Consider the following 24,968-nt stretch of genomic DNA (forward strand, 5'->3'; position numbering starts at 1 on the left):
AATACTATCACTCAGGCTAGGGCGCCGTCAACTAGGCGGCTTTACGCCTCGAAGTGGTCGGTATTCTCCAGCTGGTGCACAGCTCGGGGTCGTTCACCCCTCGATTGTGGGGTGACGGAGGTTCTCTCCTTCCTACAAGAGCTGTTGGATAAGGGCAGAGCCCCCTCCACGCTCAAAGTCTATGTGGCGGCTATCGCAGCGTTCTCTGTTTCAACGCTCGGTCAGTCAATAGGAAGGAACGATTTAATCATCCGCTTCCTCAGGGGAGCTAGGAGGTTGAATCCTCCCAGACCTCCTTCAGTCCCTATGTGGGACCTCTCTACGGTTTTGGAGGCCATGAAAGGTGCCCCTTTCGAGCCTATCCAAAAGATTAGCCTCAAACATCTGTCTTTTAAAACAGTGTTTTTGTTGGCTCTCTCTTCTGTGAAGCGCGTAGGTGACCTGCACGCGCTCTCGGTGACTTAGAGTTTGGGCCAAGCGACTCAAGAGTCATACTCAAACCTAGGCATGGTTACGTTCCAAAATCCCTCAACACACCGTTTCAGGCTCAGGTTATTTCCCTGTCTGCCCTGCCGGTGTCAGACGAGGAAGGGGACACAAGTTTTCTTTGCCCTGTCAGGGCTCTAAGAGCTTATGTGTCTCGCTCTTCTGTCTTCAGACAGACTGAGCAGCTATTTGTCTCGTTCAGTGGACGTTCCAAAGGAATGGCTGTTTCGAAACAAAGCCTATCCAGATGGATAGTCGACGCCATAGCGCTGGCGTACACTGCCAAGGGCTTACAATGCCCGTTGGGTGTCAGAGCGCACTCCACGAGAGGCGTCGCCTCTTCGTGGGCTTGGTCTAGCGGGATTTCCTTACATGATATATGTATGGCGGCAGGCTGGGCCTCGCCGTCTACATTCATACATTCATAAGGTTTTATAACCTAGAGGTTCCCGCCTTGCAGGCTAAGCTATTGTCGGTATAGTCGAATCAGTTGTCTGATTAGGACACTGAGATCGGGAGCGCGGTGCGCTACCGGCTGTCATGGGCAGTATTGCGTAAGACCCGCCTTTTCCCACATTAGTGCAGGCTTTCCGCCTTTGTCTATGTGATAATATATTTTGCGTCTGTGGACGCTACTATATAGGGACGGAGGGATTCTCCTCCTGTTCCAGGACTCTCTGTGAGTCCCTCTAGTGATTATGCACTGTAAATCCTGGGCTTCGCTTCCAGGTTTATTGGTGTTTGATCCAGCACGCACGGCGCTTTGCATTGGGTCCCCTAGCGTTTTCAACGCAGTACGAGAGACCTCTCGTAAGAGAACGTACTCGGTTACTAACGTAACCTCGGTTCTCTCTAGAAGAGGGAACGAGTACTGCGTTCCTTCGCCGTGCGTACGATTCACTCCGGTTCGCTTCAGCGATGAAAAAATCAGTGAATCAGCCTTTTCGAGCTCCCTTTATAGGGCTAGGCCACGCCCGTTTCGGCGCGAAGTGGCAAGGAGGTCACTACACCGTCTCGCCTATGGCTGTGTACTGCTGCTGCAACGCGCTTTACAATAATTCAAAATTAAAGAATAATTTTTTGCTTCAGTATCTCGTGGAAAAAAGGTTTTTCCCCTAGCGTTTTCAACGCAGTACTCGTTCCCTCTTCTAGAGAGAACCGAGGTTACGTTAGTAACCGAGTACGTTTTCTTTGGCTGCTTTAACTGTGTATTAGATACACTTTTGTTATCGCAATAATTGCAGGAGAAAATATCAGATGATTTTGATTTTTTAATGGTGATGTTATAGTTATCATATGATGATCTGATTCACTGATATGACAGTCAAATCTCATCAATACATCATGGTGACATCAAACTTTATTCTTTTCAATAAAACTTCAACTTCTAAACCTCTGTTAATTCTCAATTTGAATGTAAGTATGAAAGAAATAAAGTCTGGATTGTAATAAGTGAAGATGCTGAGATCCTGAGAGATCTGGTAGTGTTTAATGTTCTGTTGGGGTTTAAAGTGTTTCTGTATGGTGTGTTTCGTGTGTCACCATTGTGTTGAAGAGTAGAGCCTGAGCTTCAGTCCAGGATGAGCAGAGAAACCCTGATGATATGCTGCATGTTGCTTTATTTAACAAACAGTAACTGTGTAGTTGCTGATGCAGTGGCATATAGTCACATCAAATCATGCATGTAGTTAACTGCATGTTTTTCAGTAAAAAATTCAGAAAATGAATGTGAAATAACTGTGTTTTAACTGTGTGTTTCTTTTAAAAAAGATTAATGAAGATTTCTGTAAACGTATTTTGTACTTAAATTAGGATATTTTTCATTAATTTTACGGTTTTTGTATGGCAGCCATTGCTGACAGTCATTTGACTGTTTTTTATGGGATTTTTTTACAGTGAAGGTGTTTGATTGTAATAATTCAGGAAATAGCTGTAAAATAACAGTGTTTTTCTGTAAAACATTTAAAGAAAAATTCTGTAAAAGTTTTTTGCACTTCATTTAAATTAGGATATTTTACTTTATTTTTACGTTTTTTGTTTGGCAGCCGTAGCTGACAGTCATTGACCGTTTTTTTTTAAAGATTTTATTTTTTACAGTGCAGGACGACTACAGTTCATGGATGCACAATTCATGGAGATTTAATGGATGCACTGGCCGAAAATTTCGTGACAAATTTTAGGTTGATATTGATAGGTTGATATTAGGTTGATGTGATTTTTTGAGCGCAGTAATTTTTTGAGCGCAGTAACAAACTTTTCCACTAGATGACAGGTCTAGTGGACCTCTGGTGACCATATAAGGACTCTTCGATTTCCATGTATAGATTGAGTGATCTTAACCATATATTTCCATTCCAAATAGTAGACATCCTATTCAGAAGTAGTTTGGGTAGTAATGTTAATATTTGATTTGAATTCTATCTCTAAAACACATATAAAAACAAAGAATCAGAGCGTTTGTTATAATTTGGCACCACATCTTTTGAAAATCAGTCGCCAAATATGAAAACTTTGACGCTTTCAAATGCTATATAGTTGGTCAAGATTACTTTAGGTTTTGACTAAGATATTATTGTTATAAATGTATAATGGCAAGTGTCCCATGGGTGTCGGGGAGGGGCAGTCTTAAAAATAGTGGTTAAAACATTTTCTTAAATCATAAATTCAGATATTTTTTCTTTGTAATGTCTGAAAAGTATTGATATTAAAAGTTCGTTATTTGTACCTGATTGTAATTATTATTATTTATTTTTTCATAGTGTGATTTTTGGGGAATACAATTAGGGTCAATTTGACCTGGACCACACCTGAAATCTAAAGTGCATGAGGGTTAAAGAGAGAAAGTCAATCTGTACTCACACATGACATTGAGCTGAACAGCAGGAGAGATGTGAGTGTGTCCGTCTACAGCACAGCTATATCTGCCTGAATCCTCTCTTCTGACTGACTGCAGCAGGAGTTCATTGTTTCTGTCTCTTCTCTCAGTTAATGGCTGTGAGTTTCTGTACCAGATGAATGTTGCTCTGTCAGTCAGAGCGCAGCTGCTTTTACATCTCAGAGTGACTGAATCTCCCTCTGTCACTCTCTCAGGAGACTCCACCTGAAGATCTGAACACAACACACACATTATATCTAGTGCTGCTGTCATACACTGATTATTATTCAACATAATGCACAGAAGAAGAGATAAACCTCACCAAAGTCATCTGTGACAGTAAGAGTCACTCCTGGATAACCCAAATATTTTCCATCTTTATCAGTGATGAATCTGAAACAGTACATGTGTGAATCCTTCAGTGTCACATGACTCAGTCTGACGGTGCAGTTCTGCTGTTTATCTCCCAGATACTGAAGCCTCTGACTGTATTCAGGGTCCTTAGACAGATCTAGAGGCTCAACACCCTTTACAGGGTTTTTGCTCCAGAACACTTTCTTGATCTGATGTCCAGTAGGGTATGTATAAGTGCATCTCATTATCACTGTTGAGTCCTTTAGTGCACAGATGTGTGAAGGACTGTAACTCACACTCCAATCATCACTAGAAATCCCTGAAACACAGAATTCATCAAACTGTATCAAACTGTTGTTTTATCTGTTATATAGGGCCATGAAAACATGACAATACTTTATTACTATTTGAAAACAGCGACTCATTACAGGAAATATAAGATAAATGTAAATAAATAATCTCAGTGTGAATTACTTTAAGACAGAGGAGTGAAGAGAGAATCAAGAAATCAGCCAAAAACAACAAGCTGCACAATTACAGTTTTTCTGAATTGCTAAAACACATTTCTTGAAACCATCACTCACTTTCTCAAAACCTTAAACACAAAAGCAAATGTTCAAAACTCATTCAGAGAATCTCTGACTCTTCTGGCAAAATCAAACAATGCTTTCAGATCTTACACACATCAGTCAATATTAGAAACACTACAGATCATTCGTTAGACACTACATGAAGAATGGAGAACACAGAATCCAGAGCAGTTACAGGAGAAATATTTATTTATATATTGTAAGAAAGTAAACAAATTTTGCAATTACATAATAAAGTAGTACTGACACCTGACAGTGGTGAGTGAATAAATACTGTATGCACTGCAAGTACTGTATAGTATTGTACTGAATATTGTATAGTATCGAATGTCTGTACACTGTAAAAAAGAATACAGTGATTTTATTGATATCTAATCAATAAAATTGAGGCAACAGATTACAAGCAATATTATTAATTACATTTAGAATTGAGTAATAATTAATCAAATTAATTCCTTAAAAGTTAACCATTTAAAATTAGTAAAATTTACAAAATATCTTTTATTGCCAACATTAATGACACCTGGTGTTAACAAGCAGAATTACTGAAGGAGAAAACCATAATTAAGTCACCATTGTTGAGATCAGTGTGTGTTTTAGTTGGGCTCTTGACCCTTAAATTATTAACTTTAAGTGTTGTTTGGCTGAGTTATAACAGCCAGATGAACAAATAGTAAAGGTAATCTGATGGTGTTGGTTGCGTTATAACATAATCATGTTTTCACAATCATTTGACCTGAAACACTGAACTCACTGTCCTATTTAGTTAGGTTAACTTTATTAATTATAGCAGCACTGGCCTTGTACGGCATAATATTTTTAACTTTTACAATGTAGGGTTGAGTTATGCAATGTTATTTCTTAAAAGTTTCTCATAGGCCCCGTTTACACTGCCAGTGAAATGTGACCCAATTCCGATTTTTTGCTCACATGTGACACAGATCGGATGTGTTCTATGACAGTGTAAACAGAAAAAAAACGCATGCATTCGGATATTTCCAGATCGGTTTCAGGCCTCATTCATATGTGGAAATAAATCGGATATGTGCCAATGCGACTGTCATGTAAACAGGCAGATTGGATTTTCTAAGGCGTCAGGCAACGTCTCCGCGGTTTAATGACGAGAGAAACCCTGACGCACATCTGCAAAGGGACGGATGGCCCGACGAAACGTTGTGTCATCGTAGGAGAGGAATGTGGAGAGGGGCACGGGAAGTGTTTTCACATGATTGTAAGTTTAACAAAAAAAATTGTTAATTTACATTTATTCATTTTAAGCAATTAGTAATTTATTTGTAATAAACACTTTAAGTGGGCTATTTAAATTTAAAAAGTGCTAGGACTATTTACTATTTAGAAAAAATTTGTCCGCAGCCGCTCAAAAAAGAAAAAGAAAATTGTCCACAGCTGCTCTACTCCTGAGCGCAACTCCACTGTCAGTGTTGTGTAAGTAAAGGCTCTAAGGCAGTTTTTTGTGTTAATTTATATTTCTTGTCGCTGTGCAGGCTCTTTATTGTATAACAGTGAACAACCCTTAATTTATGTGCCGTAGATCGGTCCGTTGCATTACGAATTAAAGCAGTATCAATAATAGGCCTATGTGATGTGCAGTCAAGTTCGGGTGTGTGCATGTTGTTTTAACGAGTGTTCTCACCGATACGCTTGTGATTCGTGGAGTTTTAACGAGTTTTATAGACATTGTTTCTTATTAAAAAGTGGTGTTTGGCAACTTTGCATATCGCAGAGCATGAAACATATTTTGTGTTCGTCCATTTGTGCAAGAGAATTTAACCCTTTAAGCATGCGTGATATGTTTCAGATAGTAGCCTATGGCAAGTGTAAACACATGAATCAGATATGGGTCAAAATTTAAAGAACGTGTAAACAAACAGTAAAAAAAAAATAGGCAACAAATCAGAATTGGGCATCAAGACCTGCAGTGTAGATGAGGTCTCACACAAAAAAGAGACATCAATAATCAGCCTATGAATCTCAACAATGGTGACAATTATAAAGCATGTTGCAGTGCATTCTGGGTTCCACAAATCAAAACTCATTCATGGCTCCCATCATGCATTGCTGCATGAATAAATAATGAGCTTATGATCAGAGGGGATCTGTTTGTCACCATTGCTGAGATTCATACGCAAAATCTTGTTGTGTGTGCCTATTAAATTATTTTATTTTTTTATTGATTTGATCATTTGTATTTCATTGAGAAGGCTAAAATTGATGAATAATGATTATGTTAAAACATAACCAACACCATCAGATCATCTTTACTATTCCTTCGTCTGGCTGTTATAACTGAAGTACAACAGCCAAACAAAATCTAAAGTTTATAATTTAAGGGTCAAGAGCCCAACTTAAACACACACTGATCTCCACAATGGTGACTTTAATTATGGTTTTCTCCTTCAGTGATTCTGCTTGTTAACATCAGGTGTCTTCAATGTTGGCAATAAAATATATGTTGTAAATTTTACTAATTTTAAATGGTTAACTTTTAATGAATTAATTTGATTAATTATTACTCAATTCTAGTTTGTTAAATTTAATTAATAATATTGCTTGTAATCTGTTGCCTCAATTTTATTGATTAGATATCAATAAAATTAATGTATTCTTTTTTACAGTGTATATTCAGCATTTGCATACTGTGAAATACAGTGACCAACTGCAGAAGCCCAAAAGGTTACAGTAAAAAACTGTAAATGAAAAGCATGTTACTGTAAAGTACAGTCAGAAGAGTTGAGCAACTGCAGAATCAAGGTCAGTGAGAGAGATTTATTCTGCTTCAGCTTCACGTCTTCATGTCGGTCCGGCCGGAGAATATCATCTCTGCAGGAGAAGAGAAAAACCCTGAAGCAGATCCAGCCTTGACAACATTCTCCACACCTTCCTCTTCCTCTTCCTCCTCGTTCATCACCTCTTACACACACTCTTCCTCCTCTTATACACACACTCTTCGTACTTCCACTTCCTCCTCGTTCATCACCTCTTTCACACACTCTTCCTCCTCTTATACACATACTCTTCCTCCTCTTATACTCATACTCTTCCTCCTCTTATACTCACACTCTTCCTCCTCTTATACTCACACTATTCCGCCTCTTATACTCACACTCTTCCTCCTCTTATACTCACACGTTTCCTCCTCTTATACTCACACTCTTCCTCCTCTAACTCACTCTTCCTCCTCTTATACTCACACTCTTCCTCCTCTTATAATCACACTCTTCCTCCTCTTATACTCACACTCTTCCTCCTCTTATACACACACGTTTCCTCCTCTTATACTCACACTCTTCCTCCTCTAACTCACTCTTCCTCCTCTTATACTCACACTCTTCCTCCTCTTATACTCATACTCTTCCTCCTCTTATACTCACACTCTTCCTCCTCTTATACTCATACTCTTCCTCCTCTTATACTCATACTCTTCCTCCTCTTATACACACACGTTTCCTCCTCTTATACTCACACTCTTCCTCCTCTTATACACACACGTTTCCTCCTCTGATACTCACACTCTTCCTCCTCTAACTCACTCTTCCTCCTCTTATACTCACACTCTTCCTCCTCTTATACTCATACTCTTCCTCCTCTTATACTCGTACTCTTCCTCCTCTTACACTCATACTCTTCCTCCTCTTATACTCGTACTCTTCCTCCTCTTATACTCATACTCTTCCTTCTCTAACTCACACTCTTCCTCCTCTTACACTCATACTCTTCCTCCTCTCCCTCTTATATTGTTTCCATCCATTGTTGTTCTCAACATTCAATGCAACATTTTGAGTCAATTTAGGTACTTTAAACTGTCTTGTATTTTGTACAGTTGGTTTCCTCTCATCATTAGAAATAAGTCTGAACATTGTGAGTCGTTGTGTGTAAACGATGACAACTGTGTTGTAATTGTGTTTAATTTTTGCCTGCCATGTGTTTAGTGTTTTGAAACATAAGTGCATCACAGTGAGAAATGTGTTTTAGTGAGTGAGAATGTGTTTTGAATTTTGCAAAAAGAGTGCATGAGATTTGCAAACAGCATTTTAAATACCTGAACTCGTTTAATGTTTTACAGAAAGAGTGATTTATTCAACAAATTGGTTTAGGCTATTGAGAATTATGTTCAGAGAAGGTTGTTTAGTGTTTTAGCAATTCAGATAAACTTTATCCTGGAATATGACTAAATAAATATTTAACATATACACATTCACTTACGAGAACAAGAGCAAAAAAATATTCCCGATCTAGTGCTAGGGCAGGGCTGTGAACTGTCACACTTTCAGCCTGAGACTCTAATCGACACATTTCACACACTCTCACACAACACACACATTTTCTCACGCAGAGAAAAATCGCACCAACACTGACCAGAGGTGTCCAGGGGTCAGAAAGTAGAAGTCCTGCCATAGGTTTATTCCACCCATGAACTCAGTCAGCTGATTTCACTAATTAGTTCTCTCTCCTGCTGAATTAACAAATCCAGGTGATTGGAACAAAATACTGAGGGGGACTTTTACTTTCTGAACCTGGACTTTACACCTCTGACACCAACAGACAAGATAGAGCTGTTACTTTTGAAAATTTCAAATTGAAATGAAACAAATTCTCAGCCCTCAGATTCTGTAAATTTTAGTTTGAAATTAAAACAATAAATATTATTTTGCCGTTGTAAATGTGAAGTGGCAGATCGCTGTAGAGCCTCAGTTCAAGCGGCACGTGAACTGATCATCAACGAATGAACAATAGGTAGGCTATGTTGAAAGATACAATAAAACTAACTGAAATGTATATGCCTCTGTAGTCGCATAGACTCAAATACTCGTATATTGTTATTCATATGTTTTATTATTACGTATTGTTGGTTAACATTTATTAAGTAGGCCAATAGCAGTTTATGTTAAAGTCCAAATCAAATCAAAATTGACCCTACACTAAAAATAAAAATTATGTCTAAACATAAGATTTATGTATTTGAATTGCATATAGAATTTCCATCCATTTGGATTACATAGTTTTAACATAAACCAATTAATAATCTGAATGTGATTCATATTATTTAAGTCATATATAAATGAAACAGATAAGATTTATGTAATTGTATTAATAAACTGAATGTGATTCATGTATGTCAGTCATAAAATGAAATGGGTAAGATTTATGTAATAGTACACAGAAAAACGCCTATGTTAAATTAACACTTCTCAGTGTTCATATGTGTGCACACTACAGAGGTAAAGTACCATTGAAGCAGTGTTGAAGTTAATGAGATAATTAAGTGGTGATTGAGCATTAATTATGTACACCTGCTGTTAACAAGCAGAATCACTGAAGAACAGAGAAACACAAGAACTACAACTGACTTCAGCCACAGATGAAATCAACTGAAGATAAAAGAAGACATTAAATCTCTCAAGATCTCAGCAGAGGAGGATTAAACGACTCAAACAGCATTACCAGATTGACTTTATTTAATTTCCGTTTTAATGAAATCAATGGTTGTATTTTAAAGTCACCATTATGGTGGTTAGCGTTTGCTTTAGTTGGACTCTTGACCCTTGACTCTTTAATGTAAACTTTTCTTTGGCTGCTATAATTGTGTGTTTATAAAGCACAGTTGTTATAGCTAAAGCCATGAGAAAATGAAATCAGGTTATATTGGCTGTTTATTGATGATCATGTAATTGCCGGAATCCCTGATCTTATGCAGTATCTAATGCTTTGATTATATAGGACTTGTGGTTTTAATATTGTTTTATTCATAAAAGTAATTTGATTCTACAGTATATCTAGCAGTGTTGTTGATCAAATACCAATTATTTAAAAAATGCATTCTATGGCATTACTAAGACACACGCAGACATCAAGAAACAGCATATGAATCTCAACAATGGTGACAATCAAACAAAATATCCGATAATCAGATCAACTCTGAGCATAAACAAGCTACAAAAAAATCCAGCTGCATAATGTATTAATGTCGCAATGCATGCTGGGAGATATGGGTGAGTTTTGATTGGTTGTACCCAGCATGCACTGCAGCATGAAGCATTTCATTGATTGTTACCATTGTTGAGAGTCATACACTGATTCTTGATGGCTTAGTAATAATGTAGAGGAAAAAGTTTAATACACTAAAGGTTTTAAAAATCCTTTATATTATTTGATTAACAACATTGCTCTCATGCTGTAAAATTACAATACAAACACAAGTCATATACAATCAAAACATTAGACTCTGAATAAGATTAAAGATTCAAGCAATTACAGGATGATGATTTCATCATCAATAAACAGCCAACATCACCTGATCTAATCTTCTCATGGCTTTTTTTGCCATAACAAATGTGCTTTATACACAAAATTATAGCAGCCAAAGAAAATTTAATACTAAACAGTGAAGGGTCAAGAGTCCAACTAAAGCAAACACTAACCACTATCATGGTGACTTTAAAATACAACTATTGATTTAATTAAAACGGAAATGAAATAAAGTCAATCTGGTAATGCTGTTTGTGGAGTTGTTTAATCCTCCTCTGCTGAGATCTTCACAGATTTAATATCTTCTTTTCTCTTCAGTTGGTTTCATCTAAGGCTGTGGCTGAAGTCAGTTGTAGTTCTTGTGTTTCTCTTTCCTTCAGTGATTCTGCTTGTTAACAGCAGGTGTTCATAATTAATGCTCAATCACCACTTAATTATCTCATTAACTTCAACACTGATTTAACTCTGTAGTGTGCACACATATGAACACTGAGAAGTGTTAATTTAACATGGGCATTTTTCTGTGTACTATTACATAAATCTTACCCGTTTCATTTACATATGACTGACATATATATCACATTCAGATTATTAATTGGTTTATGTTAAACCTATATAATCCAAATGGATGGAAATTCTATATGCAATTCAAATACATAAATCTTATGTTTAGACATAATCTTTTTTTTGAGTGTTTGTTAGCGCATATTACTAGTCTTGTGGTGAAAAATTAATCCGTGCAAGTTAATACACAGAAAAAAATAGTTTGTCGTCGAAATCTTTAATCAAAGTCTGAAAAGTTACTTCCGGTCTGGAATGGCGTTCCTTCTCCGATGACCTAGGTTTGACGGCTTGGTTTGGGAAACGGTTAACCACTCCCCTCAAACCGTTAGTCTGCTATGAGCGAGAGATGGAGAGGAGGAGCGCTAGAGTAAAACCCTGCCCTCTGTTCAATATTCCTTTTCACTGGGAAATACGTCACAACACTGGAGAAAAGTTGTTTGCAACTTCCGGTTCACACGGAATTTAACATCACTTAAACCTGCGTATACTGCCGGGTGAAGCTAGGGGGCAGTGGTAAGCCACATGGTGTTTCACTTTTTGACATGGAGTCACTTTTTGACAATATCGATCAACCAGTGTTTTTCAACCGCGCAAAGAAGTCAATAAAACAGCTGGAGAACAAGTATATCACATTATGTTACATAATGCTGGAGAAGCAAAACATTACATTTACCCCAAGAAAGCCATTTAATGACCATAGCACGTTAATTGGCTAGAAAAATTAGCTAGAGACCATTTGCTAAATATGTGCACTATATTAGCCTACATATTTATAATATTTTTACCTATATCACTAAAACATTTTTATGTTGTTATTATAATAAAAACACATTATATTTAATTAGAGTTGTTAACCTTGATTAGATTTGTTTTAACCTTTAATAATAATAGCTGACAGAGCTCTGTATGTTTACAGCATTGTATGAGTTTTTTTTTCTCTTGAGAAAAATGAACATGTATCTACTGTACCTAATATTTATCCAAATTAATGGATATTGAATCAAAATCAGAATCAAATCACAATAATTGAATTCGTAAAAAAGATTAAGTTGGGTTTAGATTAAGAATAAAGTTTTTTTTACACCCCATCAATCCCCCTTCCATAATCATCACTCCAAACTAACCTCAAAATTTGGCATCCCTGTGCTACAGTGATTTTTTGATGAGCTTTGATGGACGGTGTTGCAGAAAAGCTGAAGTAAATGTAGACACAGAGTGAACAGAGTTCCCCTTTTCAGTCACTCACGTTTGATGTGAAGCGGTGGCTGCGAGCATTGCAGCTCACAACTGCTGTTTCACAGACTGCAGTTCTGTGTGTGTGTCGGTTTCGGTGGGCGTTTCCTCCTGAGTGTGTGTAAATACACACCGCGGCTACCCCTGGGTGCCTCAGCATGGAGAGAGTTTTTTTCTGTTTTTTGTTATTTACTAATAGAGCAACACAAGTGTGACCCTGCATCCTTTTCAGGATGTCATTCTGCTTGTGCGTTTCTGGGTGTGGTCGTTCCCTGGCATCAGCAGACGGTCACAATAGTTGCCTCTCGTGTTTGGGCATTCAGCACGCTGAGGCAGCTTTTGTGAATAGTTCATGTTCCTATTGCGGGAATATGACTATGTCAGCGCTTAGATCGAGACTTGCTTACCTCAAGGCAGGTGCAGTCCCCTCGCCTATGCCTCGATCTTGCGTCTATTCTGGACCTCAGAATAGACCTACTTCTGTGCATGGCCAGGGTAATCTGAGGATCACCGTGAGGGCTTCCCCGCCGAGACAATCTCCGTGGGTCCCTCATGCCTCACAAGCGCTGCCACCGTTGGGGCCCTCAAAGGAACGCGCTGGTCCTCCTCATGGACGAACAGCCCTCCTTTGGGGCTCCGCCTGATGATCAGATGTCGATCGCAGCATCGGAAGGGGAGCTTCAGTTCTCTGGAGATGAGGATTCGGCTGCGTTACCGCCTTCGGGGAGTGTAGCGTTGCCCGAGTCTGATCCAGAATGGGCAGCTATGCTTTCCCGGGCCGCCGAGAAGATCGGGCTTGCGTGGAACTCTCCACTACGTCCCGAACCTTCCTGGTTGGACAATTGGTTTCTCGGGGTGGGCTGTGCTGGTTCTCAGTGTGCCGCCCCAGTACCTTTCTTTCCAGAGGTGCATGAGGAGCTTACTAGGACGTAGACATGTGCCGGTATTCGGTAATGTGATAAATCGTGGTAATGAATATGCACGATATTGTTATCGCGGGCACTTCAAAATACCGTGAAAAATAATAGATCAGAATTTATATTTATAGAACGTGCAGATTATTTTCCATCAACCGCTTAAACAAACACTGCATATGCTGCGCAAAACACGTGCGCACTCTGATGTAAACAATCCCCACATGAAGCACTGTGTGCATGCGGTGCAGTGCGCACTCTAGTCTAATGTAATGAATCCTCACATGGAGAAGAAGCATGGCGGAAGGAGGAACGCTGCCCACGATTTATCCCCCTTCTAAAAGCAGGGCTGTCAACTCTACGCATTCAGCGTGAGACTCATGCTATTTACACTTTTCACACGCTCTCGCGCCACACATCCATTTTCTCACGCAGAGAAAAATCACAGAGCAAAGAGGACACTGACACCGACAGACTAGATAGTGCAGGTTACTTTTAATATGAAAAAAATTCTTAGCTCTCAGGTTCTGTCCATTTTATAACGAAATTCAGACAATAAATACCGTTTTGGCGCTTGCAAATGTGACGTGACCGATCCCTGTAGCGTATCAGTTCAAGTAAACTGATCATCTGTTACTTTTTATTTAAAGATACAGTACAACTTACTGAAAGGTATTTATGCCTCATACATAATATCGATCAATCAGTGTTTTTCAACCACGGAAAAAGGTCAATAAAACTGCAGGTGAACAATTATGTCACAGAACGTTACATTTACCTCAGGAAAGCCATTTAATGACCAACACGTTAGTTGACTAGAAAAAATAGCTATAGAGAGGAGTATTTTGCTAAATATGTGCACTATATTACATTTGTATTATATTTTTACTTGTGTCATAATTGTTATTATAATGAAAACCAAATTATATTTAATTTAATTTGTTAATTTTTAACCTTTAATAATACCAGCTGACAGGGCTCTCAGTATGTTTACAGCATTATGTGAGATATATTTTTTCTTGAGAAAAATTAACATGTAGGCTATCTACTGTAACCTACCTAATATTTATCCAAAGAGTCAATATTGAATCAACATTGAAATCAAATCCCAAGAATTGAATTGAAATCGTGAAAATTGTGTAACATTCTGTTTATTTACCAAATGGTTTGACAATCCCAATTACACATATTGTGATGCAAGTTGTTGTTTTTTCTACATCCCCCCCAATCCATCCGTTTCTCTTGAGCAATTAAAATATTGTGATAATACCGTATACCGCGATAAAAGCTCAATCAATTAATCGCAGCATGAAAATTTGATACAGGCACATGCCTACTAGGACGTGGATGGCACCGTATAGTGCCAGAAGCCCTCTTAGTGGCTCCTCCCCCCTCAGCAACCTTGACGGCGAGGCAACTAAGGGGTATGTGGATATCCCCCCAGTGGAGCGTGCCGTTGCGATGCAGCTGTGTCCGGCATCTGCTTCCTTTGGGCGGGGTAATCCACGCCTCCCGTCCAAGGCTTGTAAGTTTTCATTTGGTCTTACGGCGAAGGCTTACAAAGCCTGTGGACAGGCTGCTTCTGCCATCCATGCCATGGCGCTCTTGCAGGTCCACCAGGCCCAGGCACTCATGGACATGAATGAGGGTGGTTCTGACCCAGAGCTCCTCCGGGAGCTCCATGTGGCAACTGACCTCGCACTCAGGGTGACGAAGGAAACTGCACATTCTGTTAGTCAGGCGATGTCCACCTTGGTGGTCCAGGAGTGCCACCTTTGGCTCAACCTGGCCGATATGAGGGACACTGGTTCCAGGATGCCCTTCTTTCCCAGGTTGGGTTGTTCGGCGATGCAGTCAAGAGCTTTGCTCAGCAGTTCTCGGCCGCACAGAAGCAGAAGGAGGCCATCTGACACATCCTGCCCCGGCGGACCTCTGCTGCTCCCACCCGTCTGCCGGCCGCAGACCCTCTGTCTGCTTGTCGCTGAGGTCGGCCTCCCGCAGCACCCTCCGCTTCTGCTAAGCCTCAGCAGCAGCGACCATCCAGGCCTCAGCTTGGAGCAAGCCGCAGGAAGCCGACCCCGCCTGTCCAGGCCGCTGCCAAACCAGGAGGCAAGCGAAGGTGCAAAATTTCAGCAAAGGAGCAGTTTCTGAACCCTCTGGGTCTCAAGAGGGCGCGCTTGGCGGTCGATGACGCTATGCCTTGTCACCCTCAAGCCCCTCTTTCATCGCCAGCAAGTAGCAGTGGCTGTGTCCTGGATGCACTCACGCCTCCGCACACTCACTCTGCCCAACGACGGAAGCAGGTATGTGTTGCACCACACACTCAAACTCCACTCCGGGCCGCTAAGCTGTCTGAGTCGGGTCGCTGCATTCCGCTCCCACCACGGGTACATCTCTAGTTCCGTTGGTTCCACTTGCACGGTGTCTGGGAGCCTGGCTAGCGCTTCCCAGCCTGTCTCGCTGGCTCATCCATGCTATCAGACTCGGCTATGTGATTAAGTTCGCCCGGCGCCCCCCTGTCTTCAAGGGCATTCTGTTCTGGCGGGCAATGCCTGCTGGCGAAGGACGTGATCGAGCCGGTCCCTCCAGGCGATATGAAGACCAGCTTCTACAGCCCGCACTTCATTGTACTTCAAGAAAGGCAGTGGGTTACGGCCAATCTTGGACCTGTGTGTCCTGAACCGGTCCCTTCACAGGCTGCCGTTCAGGATGCTTACGCAGAAACGCATTTTCAAATGCATCGGTCCCAAAGATTGGTTCGCAGCGATCGACCTGAAGGACGCGTACTTTCATGTCTCAAATCTCATTCGACGTTTCTTCGCTTTGCGTTCGAGGGACGGCATATCAGTACAAAGTCTTACCCTTCAGGCAGGCCCTGTCGCCCGTGTCTTCAAGAAAGTCGCGGAGGCGGCCATTGCTCCCATGTGCGAGCGTGGTGTTTGCATTCTCAACTACCTCGACGACAGGCTCATTCTGGCACAGTCGAGAGAGCAGTTGTGCAAACACAGGGACATGGTGCTCAGTTACCTCAGCCACCAAGGGCTTCGGGTCAACTGGGAAAAGAGCAAACTCACCCCCGGGCAGAGGATCTCTTTTCTCGGTATGGAATTGGATTCGATCAACATGACAGTGCGCCTCACTGAGGCCCGTGTCCAGTCAGTGTTGAACTGCGATCTTGCTCGATCAGAGCCGTGCTTTCCTTCCTGCAAGAGGGGCTAGAGCGAAGGCTGTCTCCCTCCACCCTTAAAGTTTATGTTGTCGCGATTGCCGCACATCACCATAGAGTTGAAGGTAAGTTTTTGAGAAAGCACAACTTGATCGTCAGGTTCCTGAGGGGGGCGAGGAGACTAAATCTGCCACACCCACTCTCTATACCCTCTTGGATTTGTCTCTGGTCCTTCTGGAACTTCAGAGACTACATTTTTAAGCCCTTGCAATCAGCTGAGTTAAAAATCCTGTCCTATAAGACAGTTCTTCTGGTTACATTGGCCTTTATCAAGAGGGTAGGGGACCTGCATGCATTTTCGGTCGACGAATCATGCCTAGAATTTGGCCCGGATAACTCTCACGTGATCCTGATACCCCGGCCTGGATACGTGCTCAAGGTTCCTACCACTCCCTTCCGGGACCAGGTAGTAAACCTGCAAGCGCTGCCTTTGGAGGAGGCAGACCCAGCCCTGGCTTTTCTCTGTCCCGTTCACGCTTTCAGGACCTCAGATCAGCTCTTCGTCTGTAACGGAGGCCAGCAGAAGGGAAAGGCCGTCTCCAAGCAGAGGATGGCCCACTGGATAGTGAATGCCATCGCCTTGGCTTATGAAGCCCAAGCTGTGCCCTGCCCGCCCAGGTAGAAAGCCCACTCCACAAGAGTTGTCACTTCTTCTTGGGTGCTGGCACATGGTGCCTCGCTGACAGACATCTGTAGAGCTGCGGGCTGGGTGCCACCTAACACGTTTGCTAGGTTTTGTAGCCTTCGTGTTGAGCCGGTTTCTTCCTGTGTGCTCGCTTCAACCAGCCGGTAACACCGAAGTTCGTGCTCTAGTGTCGGCTTGCTGCACCACTCCCTTCCACTGGAACGGATACGTGTGCTTTTTGCTCTGTGAGTTCCTCTGCACCCCTTCAGCAGTCGGACATTGCGGAGCATCCGACACCAGGCCTAGTGCTCGTATGCTTGTGTAACTTGTGTTAGGCTGGGTTCCATATGTGGTGATCCCTGCGGCGATCCCATATGCGTATTCTTCTGTGGTGAGCCCGTGTCTTTCCCTTGGCAGAACTGCTCTGCCGTCATTGTAAGGTGCTGCCTCCCCCTTCTCAGGTGGAGCCACCCCAGTGACATTCCATATGTTGCACTGCCCCTATACGGCCAGTCCATGGGTCTCATTCACGAAACACGAGCAGAACGAATTTTTGTGTAAATCGTGTGAAAGTGGTTCTGGCGTAAATTTTCGGATTCATTAAAATGTTCGTATTTCCCAAATGTTAGTTGGTACGAAAGAAATCTACACCTGCTCCCAACCACGCGTAAATAGTGCGTTTAACATCCGAACGTTTTGCTCATTAATAAGGCTGACTTTTAATTCACCGTAATCGGGTAGCCTACATATTTACACAGCATTTTGAAAAAAATATTATATAGTAATTACGTACTATATAGTAATTATATATAGTAATTAGTAATTATAGTAAAAATGGTTTTTCTTTTTACTTTTAATTCGAGAGCCAGTAATAGCATCTGCAAACGGAACACAAGTCCGCAAGTCTTTGTTTTATTTTATTTGTATTTATTTTTATATTCAAGCTATATATATTTTTTTTTTAAAGTTCACAAGTGTTGCAGTCAAGCTTCATGTCGAACCATTTTCTTTTCACTTCTGGGACTGTTCGATTAACAGATGAAACTTCATTAACTGCATCTGTAATATGCTGCTAAGCATTTTTACCTAAAGCATTTAGGTATTACCTAAAAAATCATTTTTTTAGGACCTGATACGCCACTATGTACGCTTGAAAATAAAATGTGGCGTTTTGAATGAACTTCTGATAATAAAACTTCAATTTCTGCATCTGAGAAATTTCTCTTCTTCATTCGCTTTTGAGAAGACATGTTGAAATCCTTCGTTTCGTGTCATAATATGATGCCCATATATAGTTGTCAGTCGGTTTTAATGGGCGGGATTTATGGTAATTAAGAATGAGCGTGCACGCGCGTCCCATTTACGACTGATTGGAATTCATTAACCCACACACACATTTCACTATCAAATCTGACGTTTACGAAGTATTTGTGAATCAGGAAAAGAATTTTCGGGAATGTCTCTTTACGCGCAAATCACTCACATATTTACTAGTATATTTACGAATGTTTCATGAATGAGACCCCATATGTGTACTCTCAACATGTGTAACCTCCCTTCGGGCAGGATGTGGCTTCTGCAGTGTCCCTCTCCCCTGGAAAGGCACGCTTTCCCAGTGTTATCCAAGAGTTCCTCTGTGTTGTGTATAACAGAACAGCAGTTGAACTCCCTCTACGCAGGTCTTCCGCCCCAGCCAGTTGGGGGTCTGAGAGTCTGCGTAGGGTGCTGCAACTGTGGCGTTTTCCATGGCATCCCAATTATGTCGTCACGTCAACGCTACATTGAACGTGAGCGACTGAAAGGGAACATCTCGGTTACTAATGTAACCCTCATTCCCTGAAGGAGGGAATGGGAGACGTAACGTCTCGTCGCCATCTTTGCTGACCATCGCTGCAATGGCTGTCACAATCTCGGCTCCTCAGCGAAAAACAATGTGTGCGTGCGCCCGCTTCCTGTTTATACCCACACTGCGGGGCGGGTCGCGTGACGCATTTCATGCATGCCAACTTTCACTGGCTCGTAACCGAGACGTTTTGTCCAATCAAATGCTCTGAACTTTGAGAAAGTCCCTCCCCCTAAAATATGTGACACTGACTAGCAAGTAGCAAAAGACTATTGAACATTTCTAAAAGGGACAAGCGTTTGACATGTTTAACACAAACTTTCTGTTTCAGAGTGAAATATGTGAGTACAGGACGGAAGAAAGTGCTGTATGAAGGTAATATGATACCAGAATCGCATGCACAGGGTAAGATTTGTGAAAGTGTACATAAGATTGTAAGCGTAAATTAAATTTGCATGCGCAAGAGAAGATTTGTAAAGGTTTGTAAAAACAGCCATCTAGTGGTTACACGATGTCATTGCAGGTGATAAATGGTGCAAAATTTAGAGATGCTCTTAAAATACATGTTAAAGGGAAAAAATATTATTGTAACTCATTTTAGAAAAATAATAATAGTAATTCTGCAATCCTCCCAATCAGTAGACAGGTGAAATTATGCATGCAGTAGTACAGATACTAAATTTTCTTTCTTAACACACCAGTTCGAAATTCAGTCTGGACTCATGTAGTCAGCCTAATGGTGCACATGCTATTAAGCAATCATGATCTGTTTGTTTATCTATTTATTTAACATGTATGTGTGCATTAAAAGTACCATTTCGGCAACGGGAACGTTTCTGAGCCAAATGAAGATAAAGATGTGTTCTGGTGACTGGCGTGTTTATTGAACCAGTTAAATAACAGTTAAATGTTGCAAATATTTTTTTCTTACACTTGAAAGGTGATTTACACCTTTACCAATCTTCTCTCGTGCAAATTTAATTTACGCTTGCAATCTTATGTACACTTTCACAAATCTTACCCTGCACATGTGATTCTTTATGGCATAATATTACCTTCAAAGAGGTGTTTCTAATGTGAATGTAAGAGAGACTCACTGTGAATCATGAGCAGAAAGAAGATCAGAGGAAGAGGAGGAGCCATTCTGACCCACATCAGCATTAAATATATCTATAATACAGCATTCAATTCAATTCACATTTATTTGTTTAACGCTTTTCACAATACACATTGTTTCAAAGCAATGAGTCCACATTACAGTTTAGAGTTATCTGTTATCAGAGGAAACTGTCTTAAGTTATGCATTTCAGAAATGTACATATACAAAATCACAGTTAGCTAAAAATGTATTAATTTAAACAATGTCATAATTTAAGGCAGAAACAATGAGCTCATTGAAGTAATTAATACTTGCATTAATATATTCATCACTTAAACAAGTATATGTAAATCACCCTATTCTTAACATTTCTCACGTAAAGACATGTATGTTATATGAGCAATAATCATTTAAGCAAGAGTGTGTTTGTCTTACCGTGTTGAAGCTCATCGGATCAACAGCAACCAAATGACTGACTGTTTTAACACAAGCACTTTAGCTTTACAGTGAAGGACTTTGTGTGGTTAACACTGTTTATTAACAAACGCCCATCAACGGAAACATCACAGTCCCTCCCTCAAAAAGAGAACAACATTACTGTACTGAAACTAACTAAAGAGAAATAATGATATTTTTCTTTAAGTTGAAGATGAATAATTGTGAAGATGAATGATAGTGATTTACAGGTGAGGCTCATCAAGGTTGATGTCAGTCGCAGGAGATGGTGACCTCTGGTGGCAGTTTGAGGGATTGAACGAGCATGTATGAGACGAGATGTGTCAGACTGCAGAACTATATACGTCACTGTAGTCTCCCACTGAAAAGGGGAACATAGAAATATTAAAACAACGACAGACACTTGTTGCGTTTCCCTCAATCTCTGTATTATGAGTGCACAAAATTACCATAAAATGCATAACAACTTGCATATAACAATACTGTATTCTCAAATGACCCATATTGTATTTACTGTCAAAACATAAAGATACATAAAGAGCGTCAATTGGCATAAAACACTATATCCATCCTGTTACAAACAATAAACAAGATAGCTTGCACCTGTGTGTGTGACAAAATAAACTATTAAATAAAGAAAATGAATTAAAAAAAAAATGCAAATCATATTACTTATAAATCAGAATTAATGTAATCCTGTCAATTATTCTCTGTACTCTATATGTAGTGCATATTAATCTCAAAACATTTTAGTTGTCACAATATAATACCACTTTACACGTCATCCTTTTTATGTGATAACTGCAGGCCTTCACACTTGAACATGGACGGTTCAGCATGTGACCCATTAACACTCATGTAGCCTACGATACAAACTCAAATAAACATAAAACAGTGTTAGACGATAATATTACAGCCAAACTCATCTTAACAGCATAATAACACTGTATTTTAATTAAACGAATGGTTAGAAACCCATAAAACATCATGTACTAACAATACAGTGCATTGAGACGTGCTGATGGTAGAATAGCATCGGAAACTATTCCCGTTCGCCATGTGCAACAATCTCATCTCTTTTTCCACAATACAGGTATATTAAAATTATACGAACATCCTATTTACACAAACTCATTTTAACATCAAATATTCCGATATTTAAAGGGGCTTCCCTGAAAAGTGTATCATAGAAATATTAAAACAACGACAGACACTTGTTGCGTTTCTCTCAATCTTTGTATTATGAGTGGGGGAAGGGAACCGTGTGCCTGATAATAACTCTCCATGCTCGCCCCACCCCCTGCTGGAGTCTTTCGGTACTGCACCATAACAAACTACATGAACCAATGAAATAACCAATAGTCAACAATAATATTCTCTTCTCAATACCTGCTACAACTGCAGTTTCAGGCCAGCAGCTTCAGACCGGACGTTAGGAGCTGACAATCACCTAAAGCCTGCTTTATACCAGAGATGGTCTTATTACTGGAAGATAACAGGATCTGTGGCTCTACCATTGGAAAAACTGTAACGGCTAACTTGGATCATGTGTGCCTTGATAACCAATCGCATTACAGCCTTGACGTCATTGAGGCTGTGTCTGAAATCGCCCCCTATACCCTCAATAGGGCATTGTTTGAGGGAACAGCCATTTGTAGTGGTGTCTGAAACCATAGAGCCGGTAAGTCCCGCCCATCCGTAAAACCCCAAGTGGACCTCTAGGTTGAAAAATCGTCAGTGCAAGTGAATGTGAGAAAATAATTATTTTCTGGTCCCGTTTGAATTTTGCCATGAATGTGAACATATGTTGTCTGTGAATTTTTTATATAATTTTTCATGTTACGAGTTTGACAGTATATTGTATGATTCTTATGGGCTGTTCTTTCTTCAGATTCCCGTCTGATGTAGCGAAGAGTTGTAGTCCACAAAGTGTTCTCACACAAAGTCTAACCATATCAAACTTCTACCCGCTAAATTGTAGCATTCTTCACACGAAAAATTATATTAAATATTCACAGACAACATATGTTCACATTCATGGCAAAATTCAAATGGGACCAGAAAATGATTATTTTCTCACATTCACTTGCATTGACGATTTTTCAACCTAAAGGTCCAGTGGGGTTAGCGGAAGGGGCGGGACTTACCAGCTCTATAGTGGACGTTATCGAGGGCACTCATTCAATCCCACAAAGCACTGCAATAACCAGTGTACAACAGATAATAGCTGTGTAAAAGGCTGCATCCTCCGAAGGCCGTATTCGAAGGCCGGTTGCGTCATCGCGGCGCAACGAAACATCACAGTGGCGCGACGAAGGATGTCCCAATTCAAAGACTGCATCCTTTGAAGGTCGCATTTGAAGGCTGATTGCGTCACCGCGGCGCGATGAAGGATGTCCCAATTCAATTCTGCATCCTTCGAAGGCCGTATTCGAAGGCCGGTTGCGTCACAGCGGCGCGGCGAAGGCTACCCTGATTCAAAAGCGACGCCAAATGCACCCTTCTTTTCCCCATGAAAGGAAGGATACATAAAAGGATCCTTAGTGGCCTATCCTACCCCATAAGACATTGTGTGCTGCAATAATTAATAAAGTAAACCTAACTCAGAAATTGGGCTCTATATGAGTTCAGTGATTCAGGTCAAATTATTGTGAAATTATGATTATGTTAAAACACAACCAACACCATCAGATCACCTTTTCTCATTGTTCATCTGGCTGTTATAACTCAGGTACAGCAGCCAAACAAAATCTAAAGTTAATGATATAAGGGTCAAGAGCCCAACTAAAACAAACACCAATCACCATAATGGTGACTTAAAATTATGGTTTTCTCCTTCAGCGATTCTGCTTGTTAGCAATAAAATATAAAGAGTTCTTAATTCATCTTCGACATCTGTCTGTTATTCAGATATTTTTGTTTAAAAATATTTTTTTTGTAATTTTTTTTCATTTTAATCATTTTAACCCTTGTGTGGTGTTCATATTTTTGTTACTCAGCCAGTGTTCGCTGCATTTTTGGGTTTTTAATTCAACACAATCAAAAATGTTATGTTAAAATACTCAACAGATGTTTACTTCATCCCAATTACAAGCAATATAAACAGCATATATGGTTAATATTTTTCCTTTACCTTTGTTAGATCACATTTAAGAATTGCAACCTCGTGTGGGAATGGCAGGAGTAGAAACACAAAACTCACTCTTGCACTCTTTCACACTTACACACAATCTCTCTCTCACACGCACGCACACACACACTCATGCACACACATACACACACCCACAACACACACACCCACAACACACCCACAGACACACACAAAACACACACACACACACACGCACACACACATACACATGTACACACACACACACACACACACGCACACACTCACTTGGATATGTGGTGTACGGTCACTCTCCATAGGCGTAATGGTTTTTCTAATGTACAAACTGTATAATCTATCCCCCTACACTAACCCTACCCCTAAACCTACCAATCACAGACAACTTTTGGCATTTTTTGAATTTCAAAAAACACCATTTAGTATGTTTTAGTATGAGGACACAGATGTCGTCATAAACCATGTTTACATTGTAATACCCATGTCATTATACACATTTGTGTCCTCATAAACCATATACAAGAACATACACTCACTAACAGCAGGCCCTGACAGGAGGAGGACAGAGTAAAGGTACACAGGACCTACAATTTCCACACTTTTATTATCCCCGGGTCCAGTGGACCCGAACATCCTGTGTGTAATATAAATGTGTAGGGGGGGGGGGGGGGGGGTGTACAGTGTGTTTTCATTGAAAATGTGTTCTGGTTAACTTTTAAGGAATTAATTTGATTAATTATTACTCAATTCTAATTTGTTACATTTAATTAATAATATTGCTTGTACACTCTAAAAAGAGATGTGTTAAAAAACAACACACAAGATGTGTTGATGGAATTTGACACATGTTGTGTAGATTTTTAACACACAATGTGTGTTAAAATGTAACTCTGGAAACACTCTAAAAAGAGATGTGTTAAAAAACAACACACAAGATGTGTTGATGGCATTTTGACACATGTTGTGTATATTTTTAACACACAATGTGCGTTAAAATGTAACTCTGGATAGAATAGCACTGGGTGGAGGAGAGTTTGTTTTTATGAAAAAAAAATTATAGGTATATTTTATATGGTATCCCATAAAATGCTCTAAAATAAATAAAGCAATATATTCAAATAAATAAATTAAATCTTAATTCATGAAAACTTAAAGGGTGTTTTTTTTCAGCCAATCACATCATGCCTCTTTTTCAATGTCTTTTTCAAATGCTGCTTTCACTTGTTATTAATAACCAGATTAACGTTATTTCTGTCAGACTCTACAGAAGCTCTTATTGAGAATTAACAGGTTTTGGTGTTGACGATTC

The 24,968-nt window shown here is 40.1% G+C and overlaps 1 protein-coding gene across 1 annotated transcript in view; it reads right to left on the reverse strand.

Annotated features, from left to right (window-relative positions):
* The window catches only part of LOC311077951 (B-cell receptor CD22-like), a gene marked incomplete at both ends in the record, with an annotated part of 37,343 nt that extends 17,211 nt beyond the window's left edge, over window positions 1-20,132 (reverse strand). The window contains 3 exons of the mRNA XM_084106597.1: window positions 3,346-3,594; window positions 3,684-4,034; window positions 20,075-20,132. Coding sequence (XP_083962723.1) covers window positions 3,346-3,594; window positions 3,684-4,034; window positions 20,075-20,132 — 658 coding nt within the window. The remainder of the gene's footprint in view (window positions 1-3,345; window positions 3,595-3,683; window positions 4,035-20,074) is intronic.
* Between the last annotated feature and the right edge of the window lie 4,836 nt (window positions 20,133-24,968).

This window comes from Abramis brama (assembly GCF_963993115.1).
Source record: "Abramis brama genome assembly, chromosome: 2".
NCBI lineage: Eukaryota > Metazoa > Chordata > Actinopteri > Cypriniformes > Leuciscidae > Abramis > Abramis brama.